The sequence below is a fragment of the Gorilla gorilla genome, chromosome 1, assembly GCF_029281585.2.
Source record: "Gorilla gorilla gorilla isolate KB3781 chromosome 1, NHGRI_mGorGor1-v2.1_pri, whole genome shotgun sequence".
In the NCBI taxonomy this organism is placed as follows: Eukaryota; Metazoa; Chordata; class Mammalia; order Primates; family Hominidae; genus Gorilla; species Gorilla gorilla.
In genome coordinates this window covers 145,379,020-145,396,847 of record NC_073224.2, presented here as the reverse complement: position 1 = coordinate 145,396,847, position 17,828 = coordinate 145,379,020, and the positions used below count along the sequence as shown (strand labels likewise).

Here is a 17,828-nt window from a genome sequence, read left to right as displayed (position 1 = left end):
CCAGTAGACAAAGTATTGTCAGGCTTGGTCACTTGCTTGGGACAGTAGCATGTGAACAGAAGTGACAATGGGCACGTACAGAGCAGAAGTGTAGGAGATGGGCTTAAAGCTTGAAGCTGTGGTTGCCTGTTTCTACCAGTTTTTTGTTTTTCCCTCTGCCCTGATCTAATTAGGGGCTTCTCCATTGGTTTGCATCCTAGAATGAGAAAACATTGAGAAGAAGTGCAGTCAGCCTACAGTCACCAAAATGTATTATAAGTGAAAAAGATACGTTGTTGTAAGCCACTGACAATTTTACAGTCATTTACTGTAGTAGAGCTAATACAAACACCAAACTGTACATAAATAATAAATGGAAGATAGAATAAGTACAACAGTAACAATTCCCAGTCACCTTTATTTATATAAAAGTATATTAAATAAATTATCTCAATATATACAAATAGAACAATATTACCTACATAAATAGAAAATCCCCATATAGAAAACCTTTTTAAAAAATTATATATACAATGTCAACCATAGAAGCTTTAAGTACCTTAAATCATAAACTCTGTAGTTTGTATAGTAGTCTTATAAAAATATAGTTAGCTCTCAAATGTTTAATGCCACTTAAGTCAAAGTGCAGATCGTAAAGCATATTAGGAAGGTGCCCAGAATACCAATGTCTCCTGCACTTAACACATTAATACAAAGTTTGCCAATTGTTTTGAATTTCCAAATGTATTCCTGAAAAAAAAAAGAACCTAAACACTATATTATAGACATATGTTAGAAAAGTCCTATAAATGCACCCAATTTCCTTCCATTTTACTTTCCTACATGGATTGAAGTCAGCCCCTCAAAAGCTTTTCGGCTGGGCATGGTGGTTCACGCCCATAATACTAGCACTTTGGGAGGCCAAAGTGGGTGGATCACCTGAGGTCAGGAATTCAAGACCAGCCTGGCCAAGATGGTGAAACCCCATCTCTACTAAAAAATACAAAAATTAGCTTGGCGTGGTAGTGCGCACCTGTAATCCCAGCTACTCGGGAGGCTGAGGCAGAGAATTGCTTGAACCCGAGAGGCGGAGGGTGCAGTGAGCCGAGATCGCGCTACTGCACTTCAGCCTGGGCAACAGAGCAAGACTCCATCTCAAAAAAAAAAAAAATAAATAAAAAGCTTTTCAAAAGTCCACCCAGGATTTTTTAAGACATTTTCCCATTTGTTTTTGCTTGGATGACCTGGTTACTCCTTGAGTGCGGAATATATAATCTAAAGCATGTTATGTGCAAAAGGTGCCATAGTGTTAAAAATTAAAACTTGGAATTGGTTGTAGTACCATTCGTTACGTTTCAAAGTGACTAATGCTGATGTCAAAACCAGAATGCTAATGGTAATAACAGGTCATATCAAGAGCTTTTTTGAACTCCAGGGTCTTCATGCTCCGAAATACTCATTTGCGTTTCCATGTATTCTATCCTCTTAAAAGTTCTCGGTCACAGTGCAATATAGCATTTGCAGTAGCTCCAACAGTGCTTCCTTTATGAAACATTCAGTGGGGAGTTCTCCTTCCAGCTCTGCCCCACTCCTGCCTTTCTACACTTGTGTAGAGATATAGCCAGGATGATGACAAGGATGATGACCACAAATACCACAGCTCCAATGATGTAAAATATTTCTGAAAAATAAAGGGCATCTAGTCAACTTGGAGAGCTCAAATCCCATTTGTCAGTGGACAAAATTGATGGCATAACCCCAAATTACACCATCCTATTTTTGTGCAATTTGACTTTCTTCCACTCTTTCCACCACACTTAGATTAGGAAAGAATTTGTCAAACCCTGAACGTTTCAGAGTAATTGACAATGGCTAAACACATTTAATGGGCATTTAATAAACTGAATAATGCACAGTCCAGAAAAGATATGTAGTTGGAGGTAAGAACAATGGCTGGAAAGAAGTGCCTAAAAACGATGCTGAGATTGATGGCAATGATTATAACAGAAGGTGAACCCTAAGTGCAAAGTGGGAGATCCAAAGTGCTACCAGGATTTGGGTGAAGAAGAGATAGTAACTAGCTGGTGCAGTAGCAAGGCCTTCTGGTGGAAGTGGCGTTTGAAATGCCTCTCCCAGATAGAGAAGGGCCAGGGAAGCAGAGAAGTGTGTGTGCACAAAAGGAAAGGCAGTGGAATTAGAGCTAGGCTTTAGGATAATGACTGAAGGCTGTGGGTAGGATGGCTCAGAGGGGTGCAGGACCAGAGGTAAAGAGAAACCTCTCCTGTCAGTGGCAATAAACAGGAGAGAACAGTTTATTTAAAGTGTTTTAAAATGTTCAAATATCATCTTCACATGGAGCTAAGCCATCATTTCTTTTTTCGTTGTTTCTTTTTTTTTTTTTTTTTTTTGAGATGGAATCTCGCTCTGTCACCCAGGCTGGAGTACAGTGGTCCAATCTCAGCTTACTTCAGCCTCTGCCTCCCAGGTTCAAGCAATTCTCCTGCCTCAACCTCCCGAGTAGCTGGGACTATAGACACGTGCAACCACACCCAGCTACTTTTTGTATTTTGAGTAGAGATGGGCTTTTACCAGGCTGGTCCCAAACTCCTGACCTCAAGTGATTTGCCTGCCTGGGCCTCCCAAAGTGCTGGGACTACAGGTGTGAGCCACTACACCCAGCGTAAGCCATCATTTATATCCCCTGACTCTTTTCTTCACTGAAAGTACTCAGAATACTTTCCCTGTAAGGCATGGAGCGAGACACACAGGCTTGCAGCTTCCTGCAAGAGTCTGAAGGCCCACAGCACTTCCGGTTAGGGACCGTTCCTCGCACAATGTGCCTGAGCTCCCAACATATGCACATGCATGTACACACACGTGTCCGCCATATACACACATGCATGCATGTGGGTATATTTGATATACTCAATCCCTTCCCTTGATGGGTTAGACTCTATAGCCTCTGTGGCGACAGCCCACAGTGGGTACTCACGAATATCTACTGTGTCCTGCTGCAGCTGGTCCAGAAGCCACCCCCAGAATTAGAATTTAAGCATGAAAAAATGCCCAGGGAAATCTGTGACTTGTTGCTAAATCCTAAACACAGTTTGTGTATCCAGTGCTCAGCAGAGGGCTTAGCACATGACAGGTGCTCAAGAAAACACCTGCTAATAAAAGGGCACAATCAACACAGAAACATTTCTAAATGTCCAAAATCTTTTTTGTACCAAAGCAAAAGCAAAATCAAAACCAAAACAAACAAATAACAACAAAAAACCTCTAGGCAGTTTGTTTTCCTGAATATTTAACCAAGGAAGTAAATCCCAGCCCTGAGGGTGGAGCTACTCCTCCAGAAGTCACCCGTAGCACCCATAACCCCAGGCAAATGGCTGGCAGAGCCACTCACCTTTGAATTCCCCTTTCTTGTGGCCCATACACTCGACCGGGCTGTCTGTACTCTTCCGGTTAACTGTTCGGGAGGGAATCACTGCTTGAACACTGAAACAGTAGTTTTCTCCTTTATCCACATCAATCAAAAACTCATTAGTGTTTGTTTTGGCTGTTTTCTGTAAAAAGATAGAGTTCTTAATTCATCTGGGCTCTGAGTCAATTCTTTCCCCTTTATTAAGTCACTGTGGAAGTAAAAACCTATGTTCTAAGCAAAGCCTACAAGAACATAGCTGACACGTGAAGGATTAGAAGTGACTTCGCTAATCAGTTTCCCTTGATCACTGCTAAAAATGCCTTTTCCAAGACTGAGAAGATCCAATTTAGGCATATTGAACCCTATTGAGCCCCTTTAGAAGATATCTGCAGTAAAAGAAAAAGGAAGGGAGTATTATGCATTGAACCAAAAACAAATTTTGTGCCTGGGATCCTCAATAGAGGGAGAAATGTGAGCGTGGCGGGACCTTTAGAGATGACCTGATCCAGCCGGTTGGCTGAGGAACCTGGGTCTCCGAGGGGGCCCTGCCCAGAGTCACAGGGTAGTGCAGAGTCACAGGTAGGACCAGGCCTGTTGTCCACCCCTCCCCACAGTGGGCGCTCCCCCTTCTACTCCATCACCTTCTCAACAACTCTGTTCTGCTATTTTTGAATTGGGGAAGAAATGGGCTGTAAAACCCAAGTATTCACAATTTAAAACAGGTCATAAAAACAAATTTAAAAATGCTCACCTTTCCCGAACTTGAAGATTTCCAATAATAAAGTGTATAAATTAAGTCCTTGCCAAAAACATCCCGGAGGCTTAGGAAAGTGTTGTTCCTTCTGACTAAAGTCCGTTCATCTTCTACGGTCACATTCACTTTTGTTCCCACTTGTTCAAAACTCTGAATTGTTGGCTGTCCGAGGTTTGCTGAAACAAAGGAAATGAGCTTGGTTGGAACCAAAGAATTCTGTACAAAGTCAAATCCTGTTTTGTTATCACAATTGACAACTTAATTATCTCTCATATAAAACATGTGCCTAGAACCAGCTCCCTGAAAGAAGCAGGCGTGGCGGCCTAGAGCTGAATCCTAAGGCATTCTGTGGTAGTGCTGGCCCAAGGGGAAGACGATGGAGCCTCAGATGTCATTTTAAGTTTTGTAGTAGTCACATTAGAAAAAGTAAAAAGGAACAGGTGAAATTAATTTTAGTAATATATTTTATTTAACCAAAGACAGTTGACCCCTGAACAACATGGGTTTGAACTCTGTGGATCCACTTGTATGCAAATTTTTTTAAATAAAAGTTACACCAAGTGTGCCTGCCTCCTTCTACTTCCTCCATCTCTTCTCCTGCCGTGGCCCCTGCTCTTCCTCCTCCTCCTCCTCAGCCTACTCAACATGAAGATGACGAGGATGAACACCTTTATGATGATCCACTTCCACTTTATCAATAGTAAATATATTTTCTCTTCCTTATAATTCTTTCTCTTCCTTCCTTCTTTCTTTTCTTTTCTTTTCTTTTTTATCTTTCTTTCCCTTTCTTTTTCAGACAGAGTCTCGCTCTGTCACCCAGGCCGGAGTGCAGTGGTGCAATCTCAGTTCACTGCAACCTCCTCCACCTGGGTTGAAGTGATTCTCCTGCCTCAGCCTCCCAAGTAGCTGGGATTACAGGCACCCACAACCATGCCTCGCTAATTTTTGTATTTTTAGTAGAGATGGGGTTTCACCATGTTGGGCAGGCTGGTCTTGAACTCCTGACCTCAAGTGATCCACCCGCCTTAGCATCCCAAAGTGCTGAGATTACAGGCATGAGCCACCATGCCCAGCCTCTTTTCCTTATAATTTTCTTAATAACATTTTCTTTCCTCTAGCTTACTTTATTGTAAGAATACAGTATATAATACACGCAACATGCAAAATGTGTGTTAATTGACTGTTTATCTTATTGGTAAGGCTCCAGTCAACAGTCAACTGATAGGTAGGCTATTAGTAGTTAAGTTTTTGGGGAGTCAAGTTATACTCAGATTTTCAACTGCACAGGGAGTCGGTGCCTCTCAGCCATGCATTGCTTGAGTCAACTGCATATATCTGGAATATAATCATTTTAAAGTGTAATCAATATAAAAAAGTTTTGAGATATTCTACACTTCTTAAATTCCAATGTGTACTTTATACTTACAGCATTAGCCATATTTCAAGTGGTCAACAGCCACATGTGGCTAGTGGCTACTATATTGAACAGGGTGGTAGCATAAACTACGATATTTTACGTTCAAAAATATGTAGGGCTGTGAGAAAGCCCAGGAAATGTCCTTGGTACCTTGAGAAGCCGGATTTAACCACTGGGTCTCTGCAATGGCTCAATTATCTCATGTGCTTTGGTTAAATGACAGGAAAACAAACAACAATTCACAGGCCAAATATGTGTGTGCACATGCAAAACAAACACATAAAATATCTTCTATCTTGCACCAACAAAGGATTTGAAGTAGCTTACAAAAAAACTCAAGAACTATTAATAATAAAAGAGAATCATGAGGATGCCATTAATTAGGGGGGAAATGAATGTCAAACATGCCACAGTCACCAGAGGGACTGCTGACGCTGCTACATTCTTGCCTGGTGACACAAAAGACACAAGCAGAAGCACCTGGGGGTCTGGAGGGTCTTGCAAATGGGGGCTCTGGGAAGGCAGCCACATTCACCTGGGGTCAGGCCCCCTATTTCAACCCTCAAAGTAGATACCAGAGGAGGATGGTTGGTTGGTTGTCCGTCCACCCCTTCTCTTCACCATTCCTACCTTGAGAAACTGTTCTCTCTCGCTGGGCCTAACACTCACACAACACCTTCATTCTAACCAGCTGGCCTTACAAGAGAAGCTAATTTCACTCTACTCAATGTGCTACATGGATTTATCCAAAATGCCTAGCTCAGAGCCACAGTTGCGGCAAAAGAATAAATCTCCTACTTGACAGGAATTCTCTTCATTCTTTTACTGGCTCCTGGGGCCAGCTTACAGGGGCAAAGGCTGAGGAGGAAAGTATTGCAACTTTCCAAAACCAGAATGAGGGTGACAGGCAGATGACTGGGCAGGTGCTGGCACATCACGGAACTCAAATCATGGCCGACTGATTAGAAAAGGTCAGCATAATTAGGCTAATTATGGGCTCGGAGGGAAACCATGGACTTTCCTCATTGATTTATGACCATTTGGGAAAAATCCTCAACTGGGATTTTTGGTGTGATAACGGGACAGAAAAATCAGGATACATGATATATATATAGGGAAAAGCTAAAACCCCAGCCTTGGTGGATTTCCTATCCCTACCCCCTTCCCTGGCCCGCCCTCTCCCAACACACATTCCACTGGTTACTGAGGACAGTAACAGGGTCTGGGGACAGACTGGGGGAGAAAGTTACTTGATGACACTGTCATCAGCTCCAAAGTTCACATTCTGTGAACCTCCTACCACATCTGGAATGTGTGAAGAGGGCTGTGATACATACCAGTTTCTGAGAAAAAAAGAATAAATATTTTTAATTTAGTAGCCCCTAAAGGCACAAGATCACGAGAATGTTCAGACGTTTCTAACAAGAATGAACGGTATTACAGCCCAAGCCACTTACTCTCCAGGTAAGGTGTGAACTCTGGGGAGTTCTCATACAGAGGCTCCCCAGCAGAACCGGTGCTCTCCACATTCCCTGCCGGGTAGGAGAAGACCCGTGCCAAGTACGTCTGCTTCACATCCTTCACAATCTCGTCGGTGAGGTCACACTCTGTGTCTGTTGTGTAAAAGCATTTGCTTTTCCAATCTCCTGACTTAGTGCTAAAGAAAGAAAAGAAGGAAGAAACATAAATGGAATGTTACAATTTGCACCCAACAAGATAGACTGCTTCCTGGCTGTGGTGTTCTGTGCTAACATCAGGAGCCCTACAATCAACCCTAATGATGCAGTCACTGTGCTGAGCACTTTGCTTTTTTTTAAACATTGTTTTGTAGAGATGGGGTCTTGCTATGTTGCCCAGGCTGATCCTTCTGCTTCGGCCTCCCAAAGTGCTGAATGTACAGGTGTGAGCCATCATACCTAGCAACACGGAGCACTTGGGATGCATGTTTGAGCCCTCATAGCAACCCAGGGGATGGCTCTGTAATTTGCCTTGTTTTTACAAATAAGGCTACTGAGACAAAGTGAGATTGGGTGACTAGCTCAAAAATCACACAGCTGGACTTTGAACCAGACAGCTATTTGACTCTTGGATCTGTACTCTTAACCATTTTGTTAAATATCTTTCTTAGAATGTAGACGCTCTGTCAGGGTAACAGGAGAGAAAGAGCAGTTTTCCATCAAGATGAGGCAACTGAGACAAAGTGAGGTTGTTTACTAGTCTACTTATTATAGTTGTTTGTTATATAATGTTCTATATTCTATGTAGAATAGAGTCTGTATAGTGAGTCTACATAATAACATGTTATACATATATTCTCTCATGACCACTATTAATGCTATTATTAATCATTCATTGACTCCACTATATGCCAGGTATTCTGCTGGACGCTTTACTCATGTTACTTCATTTGATATAATCCTTCCAAGAAGGTGTTGGATCTTTCTTATCCATGAGGACATTGAAGCTCACAGGCACTAAGCAACTTGCAGAAGGTCACATATCTAATGAGTGGCAGAGCTGGGTCTGTTTGCCCCATTATACTACATGCCTCCCTTCCTTTGCAAGATGTGAATCCATCCCAACAAAGATTACAGAATAACAGTACAGGTAGTATCTGTCTAATAAAGTCTGAGACTAAAAAGCTAAAGACAGATCTTTCTTTTGTGAGACGTCATTGAAGGGGAAATGATTTAAAGGACTTCTACTGACAATGAAATTCTTCTAAATGACCAAAATAATAAATAGGTGAAGCGTCACTGCAACTTGATTCACACACTTCTGTCCCATGGAAAGTGACAGTTATGCTGCTCTTCCCTTTGGCATTACTGACTGCCAGAGCCAGACCCATCGTTCAAGGCCAGGTCCCAACTCCACCTGCTCCAGGAATCTCCAGATCTCTCTGCTGAGCATTTACATCTCCCTCCCCTGTCCCCCAGCATGAGTTTCTCCATGATGCTGTTAATATGAACACAGTCTGCCTGGTACGAGGGCTGCATGCCCTTGTGTGCCCCCATTAAGCAGCAGGGCTATAGGGTCTCGCTGACTATTAGATGGTTTGCATTTACAAGTTGAATTAATACATAATCTCAGGGAAAACGAGGCACCACATGGATTCCATTGTCTAAATTCACACATAAAAGCCATAAATATATTTTCTTTCAAAATATGAACTAGGTAACCAGGCCAAAAGGATTTGTGTAAACACATTCTTTATCTTAAAGTGCACAAACTAAGATTGATATTGAAATATTTTGGTTTCTATTTATTTAATTTTATGTGATAAAAGTAGAGAGGCTATTTTGTTCCCGAATGACCAAAATGTGTTTTATTTTATCATTTCCATTTCAAAAAGTGAATGAGACTATGCTGTTTCCTTTTTATCAGTACAGCAAATAGTTGTTCAGATAACAGGAGAACGTCTGCTAGGGCTTTCTATGTAACATAGAGATACAGTATTTGGTTCCTCCCAGCTCACAGCAGGGACCACATACTCTATAGCAAAATTTAGCACAAGGATTTATACAGTACCATGGTAAGTAGTAAAACTGTATAAACAGGTAATGAAGGGACAATTCTGTAGAAAATCCCTCTGAATGCCATTAATAGCATTAACACTTTAAAAGCCTCCAAGGTTCCTCCAGGCATTGCAAAACCCTCTGATTTGGAATTTTGAGTTAACTAAAAAATTCAGTCACTAATTTGGTTGCAGGTTGTTTTCCAGAAGCTTTGTAAATTCAGCTTTAGAATTCAGAACATTTCCATGGAATGAATATCACCGGTGACGGTTTGTGCTAAGGCTTAAGCCAATAACATTTCCCAACCACCACTGAAAACTGTTAGCAAAGGTGAAAAATGCAGTTGGAGTTCCAAGTAGGGGCTTCTGCACAGCAGTAGTGTCCTGCGGCTGGAGCCAGGCTGCAGTAGTGAGAGCAGTCGGGAGGGAAGAGGGGCAGCTGCTTAAGATGCTAACTGTAGGGAGGAAAAACAGGCAGAGAGGAAGGCCAACTGAGGAGATGCAGTGGGCAAGACTTTCCTTCTTCCTCCCGCTTTGGAGCCTCCCATCAGACTGTGGCAGAGCCACCTGAGGGGTGGTGGTGTGTGGATACTGGGTAGACTTTGGTTCCAGACCTGACATGGGCACTCACCATCAGTGTAGTCATGAATAAATCCCTCACTTCTCAGAGCAACAGTTTCCTCAACTGTAAAATGACTGCTCTGGTTCTTTTTAACCAGAAATCTCATTTATTCCTGGGGTGGGCAGGAGAAGAGTGCACACCTCAGGCAGAGGCTGATGGAAAAGCTCCCAGGCCCTCCAGTACAGCAGCAAGAGATTGTTCAGTCCATAGGACCACCCTGAGTCGGCTGGCATCCCCCAAGCTGTAGCCCTGCGCTCTGTTGTTTGCAGATCAGGAGCTGTGCTCATTTAAATAACAGCGGCCTTATAAAGTTCAAGAACTTACAGTTAACAAAGGCTTATGTTTAAAAAACAGATGAATCATAAATATATTCCCATGTGTCCCTCAAATATTAGATTGAATATATTTAGGAGGTAAGCATTCCTCCCAAAATCTAATTTTTACCATATGGAAGTAAAGTGTTTACTAAGGTAAACTTCAGGCCTGTATCAGAGAAATTACTTACTAATTCTCAATTGGTGAAATCTGAATTGACAAGTTTGACCAGAACTGTAATCATTATTTCAGGTTATGAAATTCCTTCATCTTTCTCTCCCCCCACCCCCATACATATCCACACATGCATGCACATATGCATGCAAGTTCTCTTTGCTGGTTTGGCAACTGCTGTCATGAAGTTCATTTTGAAAAACAAGAACATTCACTTAAAAGATGTATCGTTATCTAGAAGTTGCATTCCCAATGCTGTAAAAGGCCTGGCACAAGCTAAAACAAAACAGAAGAGCAAAATACCTTTCGTTTTAGCTGGTGCTACTTTTGTACTTTTATGTAATTAGCATTAAAATAATTTCCACAGCAGCTATTCTCTATTTCATAAGATCTCTACCAAGCCTCCTAGAACATTTCAGAAACCAAAAACTTGCCAAGAATATGGTGAAAACCATCAAGGAAGACATAACCTTTAGATTGAACATGCCGAATTATCGCCTCCTGGGGACAGCTGCCAGTCAGAGTTGAGGCACCAAGAAGCAGAGCCACCCCAGACCCAGAGGGTGCAGACAGCAGAGTATTTCTGCTCTGCCAGGCTCAGTGAGTCACGCATTTGGCCTCCTCCACTAAGATCATGTATTCTACCAAATTTCGATTCATGGAGTCCAAAGATGAATGAATCAAACACTGCTTAAGGGCAATGTATACATTGGGATTCCTCCCCACCTCTTCCCTAAGGTGTTAGACATTGTTCACAGTCTAGACAGCAACAGAAAAAGACATCAATGTTTAGATGAGATTAATTAATCTATCATGACCCAAAGCACACTTCAGTGCCTACTCAAGATGGTTCATCTCTCCACAGTTTATACTCCACTTAGGAACTCTCCCATCATTTCCAAAAACAATTAAAACAATTAAAATGTTCTATCAGTTTAAGGTCTGGAAATGTTGCAGGCCTAATAGAGTATGACACCGGCCAGCGAATTGCCAAGAATCCCTTCTTCTTCGTCATCTGTTAAATAATTTCATCCGGTTATCAGCTTTAAAGACATTCTTGTTCAGCATAGGAGAGTAGAAACATCAAAGACCTTAATTTTCTTTTTCTGTACCCAGCTTACCTTATTTGAACAGTGTAGACTTGATTGATGGGTTTGGGTTCCCACTCCAAAATTGTCTTGAAATTAGTTGATTTCCAAGTTAAATTATATGCTGCCACAGTATTTGTAGTGCCTTTAAACAACAGAGAAACAGCTATTATTACATGCACTTCAGAGCACTCGAATGTATTGATGTATAAAACACCTTCCCACCTGACATCACCATAAACCTCACTTTTTATTTTTCAACCACAAAAGCTTCATTAGTAAATTATCAAGAGAAAAAGAATCTTCAAATTTTTTCTAGACCTAGAATTTCTTCATGACAAGATTCACCTTGTAATCCCAGGACACCGGCAAGGATCTTGACATTTTCGTTTGAAATTATTCATGGGCAAAGCCTTGTTATAACTTGACCGGGAAGAGCCCAGAGCCATCAGTGTGCCAGTCCAGGACTCAGCTCAGGAAGAGTCAGGTTCAGCCCGCCAGGAAGGGTTTTCAGTAAGTTATGGAAAAAGGCAAATCCCACACGTGTGACAAGAGTTAGGACTGCATACAAATGAAAAAAGCCAAACTTCACTTTTTCCACTTTTATCTGAAATGTCGCTACACTGAAACTTCCACAGAGACCCACGGGGACGTGTGGCCTGTCACACCGTCGGCTGTATTGGATCAGGATTATTTATTATGAAGGTCTGCTTTGCCAGTACGCAGCAGGTCCCAGTCTCTACGCCGTCCCGAACACCTCGTAGAAATACGGGGCATGCACAACGTTGTACCTGCTCCAATCTAAGCAGCAATCCAGCCCTTTTGGATTGCCTCTACCCAAACCTAGAACAAAGATGGCCAGGAAAAGACCAGGGACGCTCTTTATTAAGGGAAGATGCACATATAATGAAAGATAATATCCAAACCTCTGCACGCCAACACGTGCAGACGCAGGCACAAGTCCTATCATACTGAAGGTCGCAACTCAATGGGAAGCCCTTTCCCCAGAGTTAAAGCGGGAGCCAAAAGTCCGCTTATGCAACAACAGTCCAATTACTCGGACACCCCGAGCAAAACTCTCCAGCGGAAGGGGCAGCGGGGTCTGGGGCGCCAATTCCCTCCCTGCAACTCCCGCCGGCGCCCGAGGGACTCGGTTCATTCAAGCCGGGCTGGGTGAGCGCAGCCGAGTCCCGTAGGCGCGGGGGACAACATGGGCGCCCCGGGGAACCAGGGCGAGCCCGCTGCCAGCCAGGACTGTCGCCTCCCTCCTGCGTGTGGCGCGCCCCGGGCTTCCAGGGGCTGGTGCCACTCACCTGAAGCGCCGGCCACCTGGGCGAAGACCCAGCCGAGCAGGAGCGTCCGAGCGACGGCGGTCTCGGGGCGCGGGACCCGGGACCAGGCAGGGGTCTCCATGTCTACCAGTTGGCGGCGAGATCGAGCGGGTTCCGTGGCGCCCGGGGGGCTGGGGAGGTTGGGCTGAAGGCGCCCTGGGCCGGCCAGAGGGAGTGCGAGGGGGTGCGGGGAGCTCTCAGTCTTGGGGAGCCGGTGCCCCGCGCGCTATAAAGGGCCGGCGGCGCGCTCTCCCGCGCCTCTGCCCGCCCCCGGCGCCCGCCCCCGCCGCTCCTCCCGACTCCCCGCCCCCGGCCCGGGTCACTTGCCGTCGCGGTGGGCGGCCCCCGGCGAGTCCACACCCCTGCCCCGCCTCCTCCCGGTAGGAAACTCCGGGACCCTGCAAGGGATGACTCACCCCAGTGATTCAACCGCGCCACCGAGCGCGGAGCTGCCCTGGAGGACGCAGGCGAGTCTAGTTGCCCGGGTCCCCCAAGGCCCCCGGATTCACCCAGGCCCGCGACTCCGACGTGCAGCTTAGGTGGGTTGCAGGTCTATGGCAGGAAAGGGAGGGCGCCTTGGAAGAATTCTTCCCTTCCATTTGGTGATAAAGTGGGAGAGGCGGCATTTACAACATTTAATAGAAAGCACGGGCTCTGGGCTCCCCTCGGGCAGCGGAGGGCATTTCCCGGATGCTTTGCCCACCTGGGGCAGAAGCTCGGGACCTGCAGCGAAGTAAACGTGTGGCTGTGAGCAGGGCTCTCTCCCAGCCACGGTGGCTTCTTCTACCCCACGAAGGTCAAGAATACCTGGCCTGCCCACCTCGCGGGGCCCTTAGCGGGTCGCACAGGAGAAAGGCGGTGCGAATGCCGGTGTCAGCCGCGGTGTGACCGGCTCGGCTCACAGGTCTGAGGGTCAGTTGGCTCAGGCATCGCCCGGTGCGACCAGAGATAGTAACTGAGGAAGAGCAGCCTCACATCTGGCAGTTTGCCTCTGGGAGAATTCCAGCGTGACATCTGCAGCTCTGTGGTTCCAGAAAGGATGGTTCCCACATTGAAGAAGACATCTGTGGGACGGAGTTCCACCGAAATGCAGAGGAACCAAAAATGAAAATGAAAAATGTAACCAGACTTGTGTGCCACTAGTTTTAAGCTTTGGTTTTTCTAAATTATTTTCTGGCTTCTCCTTCTGGGCTTTGCTGTAAACTTGCCAAGCATGAGAAAAACTCTTCATCTATTATTGAGTGGCATTTTAAGCCATCCTGTCAAAGTATCTCCTGTCATTTTTATTATTATTACTCTATATTGCCTGCAAGACACGACTGGAGAATTCTTAGTGTAAGAATTGTTTGTTTCCTCTCTCCTTCTTTCCCACGTTTTCCCAGGGAAGTTAGTCTTGCATTTTAATGCATACTATATACATATTTCATATAGCTTACTGAACCACTTGTTTTAACAGACTAAAACTGTGCAAAATTTTAATTTTCCTCCTTTGCCTGAACTGAAATAGCACATCCAGGTTTAGCCCTTGTAGACTTTCCTTCCTCGAAGCAGAAAGTTGCCCTTGATGATTTCCTCTTTGAGCTCTCTGCCAGCTCTGAAACCCACAAAGTTTATGTTTGCAAAACTAAGCCATGCAATCCTCTTTTTATGCAGGCTCTAGCCTGAGTCATTTTCCCTAAGAGATCTTCAGCTCCACCTGGGATGTGATTCTTTGCTCTCTGGGATTGAAGGTAGCTGAAGAGAAATAGTCACACTTCAGGTTTGTTACAAGACCCAAGAAATTGTTGCAATTCCACTTGGAGTCACTGACTTTTCTGAAATCATATAGGGCTTTAAACAATGTCAAGATCAGCCATTTGATAAGAAAAATGTTTACCATTGGATTGTGATACAAAATGTGCCTTAAATATTGATAAATTAGATGAATATTTATTTTGTATATCCATTAAAATAGGAAAGAGAAGATGTTGGGTGTTTGCACAGGCTTTTTAGTCAGTACGGAATGACATTCTTCAAGATTTAAAAATGCTGATTCATTACTATTTTCAAGAAGAGGGAGGAAGAAAACGTGGTAAATAATATTTCATTGCGAAGTGTTTTTCCCTGACTGACCTAATTGTGGCCAGATCAACTTTTTGACGGTGCGAAGTGTACTTTTTAATGGTGCCAAACAGCAGTTGATCTATAATAACTGCTGTTTGGCACCATTAAAAAGTACATATCTAAAATTTCACTGTTGAAATTTGTTCACAAGAACAAATTGACTGTTAAAATTATTCCCTAACCTTAACACAATTTTTTTTACTCCCAACAGTAAAGTCAAGCTTAGCAGTTAACAGTTCCCTCCTCCATGATCTATCTTGGAGGCTCTGAGAAGTTCAAAAAGTTACTAAACTATAACAATAATCTCTCTGGCTTGACCAGTCCCTTTCTGATTGGATTTTAGGATGTCAGAGGATGGGAGAACCTCACAGACATTCTTTTATGGATGAGAACCCTGTGGCCAGCTGATCTGAGTAAACTGGCTTGCCTAACCACACAGTGCAGATCTGGTCTTCTGACCCTGGGGGCTTTCCTTCCATCACTAGGCTTTCTCCTACTCCCAATGAAGGAAAGTAAGACTGGGTGGTAAATCCATCAAATGAATGATTAATTAACCCATCCATAAGCACTCAAAAATGTTCTGCATGTACAAAAAGTGCAGAAAAGTACAAAACTGCACAAAAACTGCACACAAAGTATAGAAAATACTTTGCAGTTTGGGGAACTCATTGTTCTTAGGCAGAAATATCCTGATGGTTAGTCCTTGAAATAGACAGACAAGGAGACCTGTAGAAGAGTTTGAATTCCCTTTGCATAACCAGTGATGAAATGTGGTTGATGAGAAGTCTGAAAATAACTGCAGAGATGTTTCAGCCCTTCCACTGTACTTTTATAGTACTTGCTGCCAATTTTACCGACTCATTTTCATTGAGAACTTCACTTAATCTCACTTGTGTGTTTACCTGTTAATCTTTCCTGTTGGATTGGGTTTTTTGTCTGTTTTTTTCCTCTCTCAACCCTTTCCACAATTATCAGCACATAATAGGCACTTAATACCTTTTGAGTCAATGAATACTTTATGAAACTGTGAGTGCAACCAAAGATTTCACTGGTGTTCAAGAGATGAAATCTGTCACTGAAAACTCTTTCTAGGGGCCAGGCAGTGAGTGTTTCATGATGCTGAGATTGGTAAGAAAATACAAATCCATCATGACTGGAAAGGCACCACTCGACCGCAAGTTCTAGCAGTCTAACCAGTGATTAGCTATCTCTGCACCACCAGAAAATCTCACCAGGAGTAGAGATAGCTGAGAAGCAGAAACCAGATACAGAAGTTTGGAAACTAGCTAGCATTTTTTTAAAAGACTGGATTCTACGATGATTCAGAATATACTTCATCATGCGATGAGGTTGTTGATAGTTTTCCTTGCATACAGAGGCTGAATAACTTTTTAAAACAAATTCCTCAAAATGTTTATTTCCCAGGAAAGAAATAGGTTAAGATACATGATAGCAAGTAAAATTGAGAATAATTCAGAGAAACTTATTTTATGCATATGAAATGGTAAAAAGAGCAATGAAACCATTTTACCCAAAATTCAGGTAAAAGGCAAAGTATGAGAAAAGGCCAGAGGGAATTAGGAGTTAGTAGGAACACAGAGTTCTGGAGGAAAAGGAAAAAAGTGACTCAGCAGAACCTAAGAAACATCTGGCAGGGTATAGTTAGTCATGGAAAAATTGGCAGTCATGATTATGCATTTTGTGAAAATAGCAATATACTAGCCCAACAGTTCATTTAGACCAAAATTAAATAGTTGAAAGTCAGTATGATAAAATCTATTATCCTGGTCATTCAAAATACTTCTATCAACTGTCTAGAACAGCTTACAAGAAGCTTTGCTAAATGAGTTATCACATAGCACCAGTATTCTGAAAAATGTAACTTTAGAGAAAAACCTTCCAATTCAAGTCTTAGACTGGGATTGGTATTTTCAGCAGACATCTATTTTTATAAACGTAAAGCTTATCAAACTACCTTTCAACTTTCATTTTGATGAACAGTAAATATTATTTTATTATCTACATACAATGGTGACAAAATAGATAAATAATAAATATGAATTGTGGGTGTTATTTTAGTAACAAAAAGTCATTTAAAATGAAAACCCTTAACCTACGTTCTTATTAATATAATATTTATGTGATTTAAATTATGTGATTTTGTATATGGTATCATTTACTTAAGCATCTCTTAATTCCTCATTTCTGTAACTCTTTATACCTGACATATGCACTAAATTTGATGAACAGAAATTCATTCATTCAACAAATGCTTGAATGTCCACCAGATACTGGGTTCTTTGCTAGACTCTGGATGTACAGAGTAAAACAAAGAAGTCCCTTTCCTGTTAAACATATCATCATTCCTACTTATGTCTAGATTTTATGTTTGTTTGTTTGTTTGTTTTTTGAGACAGAGTTTCGCTCTTGTTGCCCCAGGCTGGAGTGCAATGGCACAATCTCTGCTCACTGCAACTCCACCTCCCGGGTTCAAGCAATTCTCCTGCCTCAGCCTCCTGAGTAACTAGGATTACAGGCATGTGCCACCATGCCCAGCTAATTTTGTATTTTTAGTATAGACGGGTTTATCTATGTTGGTCAGGCTGGTCTCAAACTCCCGACCTCAGGTGATCCGCCTGCCTCTGTCCCCCAAAGTGCCGGGATTACAGGTGTGAACCACCACACCCGGCAGATTTTATGGTTTGAATGATTTTCTGTCAGCATTTGAATTGGATATAAAACAATCTTAACAGTGTTGTTTATTTACAAATTCCATTCTGTCCTCCCCCCAAAAAGATTTAGGTGTGTCATGATCAGTTCATCAAATAGGTATCTTTAACTCAGAAAATAACTTACAGGTTTAAAATATACATTCTCTATCAGTTTGAACGTCTTGATGAACTCTCAAAGTTTTGAATATGGAAAAAATATATGAAGCTCAACAAGAAAGACAGCTTTATAAAAAGGCAAGTCTAGCAGAAAAGATAACCAAGTAGGAGGAGATTCCTCACGTGAGGAAAAAAATAAGTAAAATAATCAGCTTAAAAGAATGTGTGCAAGATATTTCATTGTTATTTGTATGTTTGTTTGTTGACATTTTATAGCCT

At 42.7% G+C, this 17,828-nt stretch overlaps 1 protein-coding gene across 2 annotated transcripts; it reads right to left on the bottom strand.

The window, feature by feature from the left end:
• Positions 1-286: 286 nt before the first annotated feature.
• On the bottom strand, positions 287-12,908 carry F3 (coagulation factor III, tissue factor). Of its 2 annotated transcripts, XM_004026161.5 has the most exons (6): positions 12,601-12,908; positions 11,321-11,432; positions 7,032-7,231; positions 4,155-4,333; positions 3,386-3,545; positions 287-1,660 (listed from the first exon to the last, which is right to left on the bottom strand). In XM_004026161.5, the coding sequence occupies exons 1-6, from the start codon at positions 12,698-12,700 to the stop codon at positions 1,524-1,526; spliced, it is 888 nt and encodes a 295-aa protein (XP_004026210.5). In that variant the 5' UTR covers positions 12,701-12,908; the 3' UTR covers positions 287-1,523. The 2 variants fall into 2 exon arrangements, with proteins under 2 accessions (XP_004026210.5, XP_004026211.2); XM_004026162.5 differs by lacking the exon at positions 3,386-3,545 and having other exon boundaries at positions 1,535-1,660; positions 12,601-12,875.
• Positions 12,909-17,828: the final 4,920 nt, after the last annotated feature.